Source organism: Trichinella spiralis (assembly GCF_000181795.1).
Source record: "Trichinella spiralis strain ISS 195 chromosome Unknown Scfld2, whole genome shotgun sequence".
Taxonomy (NCBI): Eukaryota; Metazoa; Nematoda; class Enoplea; order Trichinellida; family Trichinellidae; genus Trichinella; species Trichinella spiralis.
This window is the reverse complement of record NW_003526941.1, coordinates 8,146,920-8,157,984: the sequence shown is the minus strand read 5'-3', so window position 1 is coordinate 8,157,984 and position 11,065 is coordinate 8,146,920. Positions and strand designations below refer to the sequence as shown.

Here is an 11,065-nt window from a genome sequence, read left to right as displayed (position 1 = left end):
ACACAAGCATACATGTGCATAGTTATGTGAAAAAGTAAGCAAGTAAATAAATATATCCTTTCATTACTGGTTATCAAGGAAAACGTCGGTGTGATCACACTTTTCAACTTTTCATTCTCTTCATATCTTACAATTGTGTAATTTGAAAATGTCGTTAGCATTGTGCGCATACTGTTGGAAAAGTGATTTGATTTCCAAATTCGAAACGAGATTTCAACTGCGCGAAAATTGGATGCAAGTAAGTGTTATATCACTTCAATATTTAAATGAATATTTCAATATTGCAATGATAGGAAATTAATAAATGCTTTGATGATTATTAATTGATAAGCAGGTGAGGTTAGTGTATCTGCAGTTTTAATCATTTATTCAAATTTGTTTGCCGCTTGCTTCATGATCATCATGCTGCATATCTTTCTTTTTCTGTGCATATATTTCAACTATGCCAGAAGTTTTTCTTTTCACTGCTTTTGTAGTTTTGAATGGATATTATTTATTTGTATATGTTGAAAGCGTGTACATTTATAGAATATTTTTTCTTTCAGCATAAGTAATGGAAAAAGTAATTAACCAAACTTTTGTCCAAAATAAAATATTTCAGCTCACCGAGGGATATATGTATATAAACAACAGTATGGTTGGTGGCGTTCAGTTCAGTTAGTCAACATTTAAAGTTTGTTGAATTAAGCAAACTTAAGTATGAAATTTAAACGCATTTTCAGAAATTTTCGTTCGTAATAAGACGAAAGTCTCAAATTTCGTCGTATTTTCTTTTCCTCACATTGGCAAAGATATGACAAATAATATGCAGTAATATTCATTTCAAAATTTACTTTTCCAGACATTTATCTATCTATTTATTTATTTACTCAATTCAGTAGTAATTTGAAAAAAACTAAGAAATTATTTTGAATCCTACTTATTGTTTTATCAGTGATGATGCATGGTTTCTATTGAGTTGAGTAGTAGCGATGCGGGAGTTGTCAACTACGCTGTTAGAGCATTGTTTGCCTTTTATCGATGCCATAATAAACTTTTATTTTACTCTGAAAGATTCCGAACACACATCCAAGATTTTATTTTATTTTCATTTCATTTCTGAACAATTTTCCTCTTTTTGCTGGAAATGAACGCTTTACGAGAACGTGAAGTTGACGACATTTGCTTTACTTCTGATGCCTTATTTCAGCCATTAAAGCTCATCACACATCGTAATTTGATAATTTTTGATGAGTTATAAAATTTGAAAAGATGTTTTTTTTGCACTGTGGTTCTGTGCAATCAATCGGTTGGTTATGTGCTAATTTATTGGTTGGGGCGATTGAAAAAAAAACAACAAAACAATCAATAGTATAATTTGCATAGGAGGCCATTTGTTTCTGTTAATGTGAGATTGTTGAACAGTTGTTTTCGTTTAATTTTTATTGGTTTTTGCTTTGAAATGAAATAGTGGGTTCGTGTGTAATTTATAATTTGAAAATTGCTTTAATTTTTGCAAGTGGGGTAAGTCATTTGGTTTTATATTAATTGAAAAGTTGAGCAAGTGAGAACACAAATCACTTCACTATTGGATGTTAATGTTATTGATGTTTTTGTTTTTTTTTCGATGCAAGGTGGTGAAATATTCTCTACCACATTTGCTGCTGTTTCTGGTGGCTACGATGTACACGTTTGCCGGTGCTCAGGTGTTTTACATGATCGAAAAGCCCGAAGAGCACGCGTGGAAGTTGGAAGGAAAGGAGAAAATTTTCCGCGAAGCCAACAAGCTGATGATGTATTTGGTCACGTTGAAATCCACCGACTTGTCGTCGATGATTGCCGAAGATAATCTGCAACCGTTGGAACATCGAATTGCCACTGTATTGTCGAAAACATACGAGCTGGCCAAAATGCACTACCTCGATCCTGAGGATCTGCTCGACCCTCACAGCACGCCCGAAGGCAGACGTTGGACTTTTGCATCGTCATTTCTGTTCTCTTTCACTCTGATCACTACTATTGGTGATGATTGTGTTTTTCAAAATTAATCCAAATTATTCCTTATTTACTCTTGTTGTTCTCGTTGTTGTTTTAGGCTATGGCAATTTGACTCCTGTTACGATGAATGGACGAGTGTTTTGCATAATATACGGTCTGTTTGGCATTCCGTTGGTGATGATCACAATTGCCAACACAGGCCGATTCATGTTCGATGGCATGGTGGCAATTTTGGAAGTTCTGCGACGCGCGTTCGCCTGCCTGGTTGGTCGTATCAGGCGCACGGACAAGACCTCCTCCAGAAGGCGAAGCATTGTCGAAATGATCAGCCACAGTCATCCTGAATCCGGCACGTCTGTTGGTTCCCCGGGTGTTGTGTTGGCATTTTTCTCCCACATTTTTCTGGGCGCCATGATTTTGCCCCAGTGGGAGGACATGGACTTTTTCAGCGCTTTCTACTTCAGCTTCGTCACCATCACCACGGTGGGATTCGGCGACATCGTGCCCCGAAAGTACGACTATTTGCCGCTGACGTTGGCTTACGTCACAGTCGGCCTGGCCCTGGCCACGTTGATGGTCCAAGTGATGGGACATTATTTGCGCAAGTTGCACTACATTGGCCGGAAAATTATGAACGCAAGCGGTGCGTTCGTTTGGTTTGGCAACAAGATGCTTACTGTCAACGATTTGGTGGCCGTCATTGGTCGCAAATACGGCATGTCGATTGCGCAGATTGCCCATCTCCAAGCCGACCTGGATACTGTGATCATTGAGACGGTCAAGGAGAAATCTGAACTGGTGAAGAAGAAACGAGGCGTTGCGAGTTCCACTGCTACCGCTACACTGTTGCCCAATGGCCAATATTTCGACCGTCAGTTCAGGTACATCGATGCCGAAGGTCCTTCGACACCATCCTTGGTAACCGATCGAGTGATTTTCGAACCTCCACCGTCGGTATTTATCAGCATGGACGACGTTGCATCTCAATAATCGTTGCGCATTCATCGATCCCATCTACTTGCTAATCCTACCCTTCTGTCATTTGCTTTCTTTTTCTTTCCATCATCGGTTTGATTTTCATTGTATCTCTACACTTTGCTGTAACTCCATTGATTTATCTCAAACAAACATGACCCACAAGCTTCTTCACCATGGTCACCGATGATGCGAGTGTGCGTTTTCAGTGAAGAAGCAGAAGTTCGACAATTTTAATTTTTCTTTGACGGAAGCAGACGGCGGAGTTGAAAAAAAAACCAAAGCCAAACGAAATTTTTTTGTCGTCTTTTGTGAATTTTGTGTTCGTGCAGTCAACCATCCGGATCATGCATTTCATACTTTTTCTTCAAAAAAAGATACAAAAAAATTTTCAATTTCACATTGAAATTCAGTCAGTCCCTCTTCTATATGTCCATTTGAAAATTGATTTCACAAATAAATTTATGTTTTCTTCCCAGGTAATAAATAATCAATTGTACACACGTGTAACAATTGTAAACGTTGTTATTATTACAATTTTTCTTAGTTTAAGTTTGATTTTTTCATTTCAGTTTTGAAAAATTACGATAATCGAACACGGACAACATTGCGAATTGTTTTACTAAGAAAGTAATTTCTAAAAAACAGGTGTTGTTAAATTTTCAAAACGTTTATACACTGTTTCAGTGATGCGCAAGTACATGAACTCCACGTCATATACGACAACTTTGTGCGAAGTTTATCAGAAATATTGGATTACTGTACTTTTATGATAATCAAGTTTTTGCAAGTGGAACCATTCATCAGAGGTCGTCGAAAAAAGCGTGTTGAAATCATCAATCAGCAAGTAAGTAAATTAATTACGACTGTGTCGATAATTTCTGTTGACATTTTTAAAACTATACGCCCACTGTAGCTTCTAGCTGTTTTGACAGCGGCGGCTGTTCAGTTGTGCTTGAATACCACCACTTTTTTGATCAAGTTTACATTTTTTATTAAGTTCACTAAAGAAATGGACATGCATACATCAGTGCAGTGTACTCGTCTGGACGGTTAGTTTTACGCGATGATCATCAACAACAAGCAAACAGTATAAATTTAAATTAACCGTCAAATAATAGATATTTAACAATGAACTTTACCGTATTCACTCGTTCTAGGTGTATTTCATAAATATTTTTCTTGTCGATTCAAATATTGACGATCTGTGCACGCTTTCGGAGAGTACAGCACACGCACAGTACGTCAGCGTAAGGATGCTATCAGTAAGTGGTCATATCAGTATGTATTTGCATAATGGAGACTGTTTAACTGACGTTGAAACGATTTGTTGTCGATAATGGTATGAACAATCAAGTTGGTTAGTTGGTTAGTTAGTTAGTTAGTTAGTTCGTTCGTTACTAGACCATGTTTGCGGCACTGAATTTTTTCCTGGCATGATTAGTCAATTGATGCACGTTTGTTTGCAAGTAGTAAACCAATTGAGTGTCGGTGAAAAGTTTGGGCTAGGTTTGGATTTAACTTTTTTCTTCCAGGATGAGTTCAGTTGGTCGTCTAATTTCATCTCAGAAATTTAGGTAAATACTTTCATTGTTGTAATTGTAATAATTTGGCAAAAGAAACCAAAATAAAGGTTTTACATGTGATTGGCGCTTCAAAACTTTTTCGCATTTACCTTAAACGCATTGACATTTATCGATTTAACAGTTAAATCACGCACAGTTTGCTCCAAATTTGTCGATGCCACTTTGTTATTCAACAGTTGACGTTCTGATTGTTCCGGGTGTTTTCTTTCTACTGCTCTGCTGTTTGTCGATTGTAACAGTTTTTACTTGTTACAAAATTTCAGACCGACCACATCTCATTCGTGAATGCATATTGATCAAAAGTTTGTTTTGGGTATTATATATATATATATATATATATATATATATATATATATATTATGAACATTCAAATGAAAATTACGAACTATGGTCCGCTGACCGGTTTTTTCAGTATATTCGAAATAGAAAGAAATTTATTGTAAAATGTTGTACATCCATAAATGAAAATGTACATAGTTTACGAGTATTTATTCACGATTCCCAGTAAATCGTCCAATATTGTTATTGCTGTTAATTGTCAGTGAATTTTTTTTTGTGAAAGAAGAGGAAATCAATTTGTTAACAAAAAATAAGACTTCTTCCAAAAATCAACCAGTCATACAGTACCGGTAAAATATTGAGTGTCAAGTACAATTTTTAAATGCGCTACACTGGCGGTCGAGATGGTTATTGTTAATGTAGGTAGGATGACGACGGCCGGTGAATTGTGTTGTGTTGTGTTGTTTTTTCCAGTTTCGATGTCGCGTGCCCTTGATGCGCCGGCGTTAGCAATACTTTTTCCGTATCGGTTTGTTGTAATTTGCAAGTTTGTAATTTTCATTTTTCACAGTATTCTCTTTCTCTTTCTGTCTCCGTTGTATAGTATGGAAAAACTTGTTCAACTTGAAAAATACGCACGCACACACGCGCGTGTGTGTGCAGGGTTACGTGGAAATTTGCTTGCCTTACAGTTGTGGTGTGGTGACTGTATGGCGCGCTAGTTGCGCGTTGAAATGCGCTGCTTTGTGCCTCTGTTTGAACAGGCTTTTGTGGATTTGCAAAGCTGAGCAGTGAAGATTCAGACACGAGAATTCTGCCTGACTGAGTGACAATGTTGGAAGAAGAGAAAAATAGAGTGGTGTGTGTGTGTGTGTGAAGAAGTGAGAAACGTTGACGTTGCGCGCGTTTGCTTTTTCTCTCTTATTCTTATTCGTGTGTTCAATCTCGCCAGTTGGTCGATGATTCCTGAATAAACAATCAGAATGGACAGCGCCCGCATTCAGTGGCGTCGAACGCGCCGACGTTGGGCGCCATTTGCAAGCGGTGAAGCAAGCGAGCAACCAAGCTAAAAAGCCGTCTCTACGGAATGGCAGAATGAGAGCCGTTTTTCAATTCAGTCATTTTTTGGTGCATACCTCTTCTCCAGTTCTTTTTTCTTCTTCTTCTTCTTTTTCTTCTTATTGTTGTTGTTTGAAAAGGCTTTTCTTTTGCTTGTCATCTTGAACGGTATGGTTGAATTAGCCGTCCACTGACAATTGATGAACGATGCTTTGTTTTAGTCGGATTTACTCAAACAACAGTATAGAGAGGCTCGAATTTAAATAAAGAAACTTATTGTTTAATTTCAATTTTCATAGTTTATTTCAATTGGTGTAGATGTATGATGAAATATTTATTTATTTTCTCTTTCTCTCTTTCTTTGCTACTTTTTATGCCACTGAAGATTGGTTTTCTTCACAATGTTTCAGCAGCAGCTTTGCCGGCAATAGAATAGTCAGTCGTTGGGCGGTCATTGACGACGACCGGCCGTCCAGTCTGCTGGTGACGGCGACAAGCTGCTGGACGCAGAGGGCAAATCGATTCCAGTTCACTTTGGACGTCATTCAATAATAAAATAGTGCGAGCTTTTAGTCTCTGTGGTTTGGTTTGGTTTGGTTTGGTCGAAAGTGATTTTTTTCACACAGCGCCTGTAACGAAGGCAAATTTATATTATGCATATGTTTTTCTTTTCAAATTTTCTGCATCTGTTTCACTGATCTGATGGAATATGGTGTTTTGTGCAAATTTTTGAGAAAATTCTTGTTGGTCTATTTGTTGGCAACAGCTGCCCGCCCGTCTGTCGACCAGTTAGTTACACAAATCGTTAGCAATTAATTCCAGGTTTTCCGTTTTAAAAGAGTTCTTTTTTCTCGCTTTCTTTCTTTCTTTCTTTCTTGCTTTGTGTTTGTCTGTCTGTCTGTCTGCCTGTCTGCCTCAGTGTTCTGTTCCAATCAGTCATCTATCTATCCATTTATCTGTCTGTCTGTCTGCCTGTCTACTGCTGCTGGCCAGTGGAGAGAGTTAACACGCGTTGGTTTGTTTGATTCCGTCAAAATTTATGTAATAGCGTCGTTGTTTCATCAGGCGATCTTGGAAACGCGTTGCGCGCACCATGTCAAACTTTGAGGAAGTTCTTTTTTTTCTCTCTCGAAAAAAATTCCCTCCCCCCTTTTTTCAGCTTGCGCGTGTTTTTATCTTTTTGTGTTTTACGTTCTGTTTTCTTTTCCCGTTTTTAATGTACTTATGCAAAAATTGACAATTTTTTGACGACGAACTTTTTGACATTTCAGGCTGTAATTAATACAGTACGCCCGACCCGGTGAAAAGTTTCTTTTTTTTTGTGGAAAAACTGGTAAAATCCGGTGAAATGCCGCAGTTACGGTGCTGATTGACCGACTGCAGGTATTAATTGGTCGATTTGGGTGAAAGTTGAAGTGAAAACAACGAATAAACATACATACATACATTTGTTTGTTTGTTTGTTTATTTGTTTATTTTTTCACTGGTTGGTTTGTCGGTTGGCGTCGTTTGGTCTCAGTCGACGGCGTCGTCCACGCCGTGCTACTGTAAAGCTGTCGCCCAACAACGCGCTAAATTCAAACCGGCTCACGCGGCCGGCCCGCGTCCGGTGATGACGTCACGCCGGAAGCAGGACCGGCCGCGGCGGGTTGGTGTCGACAGGCATCGTTTCCGTCACAAGAAAGGTAAGCATTTTTTTTTCTTTTGATCAATTGTTTTTTTTCCTCGGCTTCTTCTTCTTCATGTGCAACAACATGTTCGTGTGTTTTTTTTATTTGTTTCATTTTACACTTTATTTATTTACTTATTTATTTTTTTGATGATCGTAAATGATTGTGAATGATGCGTTCGTTGCGCGTTGATGCCTTTCTTTTTATTACGTTTCAAACGCACACACACACAAACTGCAAGCAAGCACACAGCACACGTTTGTCTGACGTAGGTGGGCAGGACGGATGAGTTCGGTCACGAGGAGTGGTCGACTGATGATGACTGCATTGTGTGTGTGTGCATTGGTAGTTTGTTATATCAGTGAGTGGAATAATTTTCCATCGGCGACAACATGTAATGATGATGATGATGATGATGATGATACTGATAATAATGATGATGATGATGATGATCAGCTAAACGAAAAGCGCGTTTGTTGTCGTCAAACGACGAACAAACTAATAATTTTCTTTTGCTTCTTCTCTTTCTTTCTCTTACTCTGAGAGCTGTTTCATTTTCTGTTCTGCAGCAGCAAAAACAGAGAAACCTATGCTAAATGCAAACAGGCGGCTATATAGATTCTTCTCCACTGAATGAGCAAAGAGGAAGCTGAAATGAAAATTATAAATAGAAATTTGAAAATAGATGGAAAATAATAGACAATCGAGCAGCAAGCAGGGAATCTGGCTTTGCTTAAGGCTCGACGATTAATATGGCTGTTGATTTCTTTTACTGTTCTATCTATGCATGCTGTCCGTTCTGTCTATCTGTATCCGTATCCCATGTCTAGTGATGACGACAACAACTCCATTCATTCATTCATTCATTCAGTCTGCATCTTCACAGGCAGATATTGCTTTGTCAAAGTGGTGTTGGTTGTTTTTGTTTGGGCTTGTTGTTGTTCACTGAAAATGAGGAGAATATGTGAATTTTCATTTTTCACTACCTCATCTTGCTTTGTATTTTTTTTGGAATTTTTTGTGAAACTTTCCACTTTTATTCATGTGCCAAGACGGGAGAGGGATCAACAACGTTTGCATGAAATATATATATATAATTTTTTTCTTCTCTTTTCCTGCTAACGAACTGCATCCACAGCGATCGATCCCTCTCTTTTCCATGCTTTGCAAAATGCTTTTCCAATTTTTCACTTCCATTTTCTTCTCTTCTTCCTTTTCCCGCTCTTTCTTTTCTTTGTCTTGTGAGAATGGTTTCTGTTTTTCTGTTCTTTTGATCGTTTTGATTATTCAATTTCCATTTTATAATATATTTTCAAGCTTTTATATTTTCATTTTCATTTTGCTCATTTGGTGAATGAACAAAAGTGGACTTATTATCTGTTATTATATTTTTTTTCATTTGACAAATTCCACTGGTCAGATGATGTGCAATTATTGAATCATAGAACATGAAAAGCAAAAAAGAACATTTCTCAAAATTTGTTGCTGCTTTTCAAAATAGCAACAATACCTGACAATAGCCGGGTGGATGTGGCTTGCATGCTAATGAACAGCGAAAATTTCTTTGGCTGTTTTGACGTTTTGACAGCCTTTTGTTGTTGTTGTTGTTGTTGTCTGTCGACTTGTTGTCGTTCTTGCACATCATCTCACATTTCGTCCATTTTTCTACAATCTCTGTTTCTGCCTCTCTACCTCGATACACTACTTATCGACGTTGGAAATTTTTATTCATTTCTGTTTATATATATATATATATATATGCAGCACAAAAATAAAACAACAATCGCATTCCCTCTCTTTGCAATGCTCAATTTTATCAATTGGCATTATGTATTCATTTTTTACGCCTTTGCCAACACTGGAGGATGATCGATTGTTTTCTCTGTTTATATGATAATTTATGAAATCATTTTTGGCCAGATTTTATCAACCAGAATTTTTTATACATTAGCGTTTGTTTTACAATGAGTAACAATATCTCTGTACACGTTTTGATTCGGTTGATTTGCTTTTTCATCATTTTAAACTGAAACTTTGCTTGCTTTCTCACCAAGCGACGTGAAGCAAGCAGCTAGCTTACTCGATTTTTCCATAGCAAATTTGTTGCGAAGAAAACCAGCACTGTGAAAAGCAATGCTAATTTTTTTTTGATATTTTTGCATCTTTCTCACACACACGTTCTCTTCTTGTCTGTGTTGTGCATGTAGTTTGATGAAAAATGAAGCTTCGTTCGAATTTTTGCAGGAGGTGAGCGTAATTTTCTTCAACCAGGCTGGCTGGCTGGCTGGCTGGCTGGCTGATGCTTGCATTGGAGTGTTATTTTTCTTCATTCATTGGGATTTCAAAATTTTGCCGATCATTTGCAGCAGCAACAGCAATAGCAGCAGCAGTAGCAGCAGCAGTAAATAGATTTGCCTTTAGTTGTTGCACAATTTTAGAATAAGCTTGAAAATAAAAATTGACAAAGCAGCGTACTCTTTCAATCTGATGATCATCATCAAGCATACACTACTGCTGCAGTGCAAAAAGCAAAAGCAGCCTCAGCAGCATACACATACAGCATTTTCAATAATATGACGCAACAACGGCTACGGAAATATATATATGCATATATTTTCATTTTCTCTTTTTCTTTCCCAAAACACAACTCTCTCCTGTTTAGCATTGTAAGAATATTTTCGCAGGTGATGAAAATGATTCGTTCTTTTCTGTTTTCTCATCAGTCATCAATTTTTGAAAGTTTTATGAAAATTTTCAAAATTGTTTCCCCATAGAATGATTATCGATTATTATACATATGTATATATTTTTTTTGGCAGTATTAATTTTCTGTTTATTATTTGTTCATATTTATTTCTGTGCAATTTGTGCAGCAACCATTTAAGAAAATGTATCTTTTTTTTCATTTTTCATTTTGATTCTCTTCAATAATAACAATCTCTGCTCGCACAGTTTAAAAAATGAAATTTCGATTGTAAATAATAATTATTATAATTACATTATGTTGGTTGGTTGTTGTTGAATGAAGATGGGGAATGATTATTTTTTTTTTTGAAATCTTCATTGAGTGAAATGAAAAGTATTATTTGTACTACTTCTTCTATTCACATTGTGGCACTTGGTTGCAGTTGCTTGGCAATTTTAATTCCAAGATAATTAGTTTACTTATATAAACGTACATTTGTGATACATATTTGCGTTGTTGTTGTTGTTTTTGTGGGACGACAGAGTTTATCAGAGTTATTTTTCAAATTTGTAAAACCGACTGACCGACCGGCTTGCTTGCTTGCTTGCCATTTTTGAAAGCAAGTTGCTGGTGCAGTTGACCGTCACCCATTTTTTCCTGTTCAACAACAGCAACAACATGTAGTCGTGCATTTTTCTGTTTTGCAACGTTGATCGGTCAAGAATGATGAAAAATCACGGCCTTGATTTAAGCGACTTTTTCTTTCTTACTGTCTGTTGTGTGTGTGACACAGGGGGTTTTTGAAGCAGAGAAAAAAACAACTTTTTTGACAT

General features: G+C 37.1%; 4 protein-coding genes across 4 annotated transcripts; 3 read left to right on the top strand and 1 right to left on the bottom strand.

Annotated features, from left to right (window-relative positions):
- The first annotated feature begins 148 nt into the window (after window positions 1–148).
- Window positions 149–814, top strand: Tsp_06847 (hypothetical protein). Its single transcript, XM_003380645.1, has 3 exons — window positions 149–238; window positions 602–656; window positions 723–814. Exons 1-3 carry the CDS (start codon window positions 149–151, stop codon window positions 812–814), a joined length of 237 nt encoding a protein of 78 aa, XP_003380693.1.
- Window positions 815–1,661: 847 nt separating this feature from the next.
- On the top strand, window positions 1,662–4,529 carry Tsp_06846 (TWiK family of potassium channels protein 9). The gene is made up of 5 exons (XM_003380644.1): window positions 1,662–2,001; window positions 2,075–2,858; window positions 3,640–3,799; window positions 4,113–4,217; window positions 4,488–4,529. Exons 1-5 carry the CDS (start codon window positions 1,662–1,664, stop codon window positions 4,527–4,529), a joined length of 1,431 nt encoding a protein of 476 aa, XP_003380692.1.
- A 974-nt stretch (window positions 4,530–5,503) lies between these two features.
- Window positions 5,504–6,036, bottom strand: Tsp_06845 (hypothetical protein). The gene is made up of 2 exons (XM_003380643.1): window positions 5,954–6,036; window positions 5,504–5,897 (listed from the first exon to the last, which is right to left on the bottom strand). Exons 1-2 carry the CDS (start codon window positions 6,034–6,036, stop codon window positions 5,504–5,506), a joined length of 477 nt encoding a protein of 158 aa, XP_003380691.1.
- A 1,795-nt stretch (window positions 6,037–7,831) lies between these two features.
- Window positions 7,832–8,514, top strand: Tsp_06844 (E3 ubiquitin-protein ligase RNF34). The gene is made up of 3 exons (XM_003380642.1): window positions 7,832–8,017; window positions 8,246–8,370; window positions 8,418–8,514. Exons 1-3 carry the CDS (start codon window positions 7,832–7,834, stop codon window positions 8,512–8,514), a joined length of 408 nt encoding a protein of 135 aa, XP_003380690.1.
- The last annotated feature ends 2,551 nt before the right edge of the window (window positions 8,515–11,065 follow it).

Excerpts from the sequence above, each read along its gene's own strand:
- Tsp_06844 (XM_003380642.1), top strand. The coding sequence starts at position 7,832 with ATGAGTTCGGTCACGAGGAGTGGTCGACTGATGATGACTGCATTGTGT. Across the intron at positions 8,018-8,245 it reads ATCAGCTAAACGAAAAGCGC|ACAATCGAGCAGCAAGCAGG; the intron begins GTTTGTTGTCGT and ends GGAAAATAATAG. Across the intron at positions 8,371-8,417 it reads TATCTGTATCCGTATCCCAT|TCTGCATCTTCACAGGCAGA; the intron begins GTCTAGTGATGA and ends TCATTCATTCAG.
- Tsp_06846 (XM_003380644.1), top strand. The coding sequence starts at position 1,662 with ATGTACACGTTTGCCGGTGCTCAGGTGTTTTACATGATCGAAAAGCCC. Across the intron at positions 2,002-2,074 it reads CACTCTGATCACTACTATTG|GCTATGGCAATTTGACTCCT; the intron begins GTGATGATTGTG and ends TTGTTGTTTTAG. Across the intron at positions 2,859-3,639 it reads TATTTCGACCGTCAGTTCAG|TGATGCGCAAGTACATGAAC; the intron begins GTACATCGATGC and ends ACACTGTTTCAG.
- Tsp_06845 (XM_003380643.1), bottom strand. The coding sequence starts at position 6,036 with ATGACAAGCAAAAGAAAAGCCTTTTCAAACAACAACAATAAGAAGAAA. Across the intron at positions 5,898-5,953 it reads AAAAAAGAACTGGAGAAGAG|AGACGGCTTTTTAGCTTGGT; the intron begins GTATGCACCAAA and ends GCCATTCCGTAG.
- Tsp_06847 (XM_003380645.1), top strand. The coding sequence starts at position 149 with ATGTCGTTAGCATTGTGCGCATACTGTTGGAAAAGTGATTTGATTTCC. Across the intron at positions 239-601 it reads TGCGCGAAAATTGGATGCAA|CTCACCGAGGGATATATGTA; the intron begins GTAAGTGTTATA and ends AAAATATTTCAG. Across the intron at positions 657-722 it reads GGTTGGTGGCGTTCAGTTCA|AAATTTTCGTTCGTAATAAG; the intron begins GTTAGTCAACAT and ends ACGCATTTTCAG.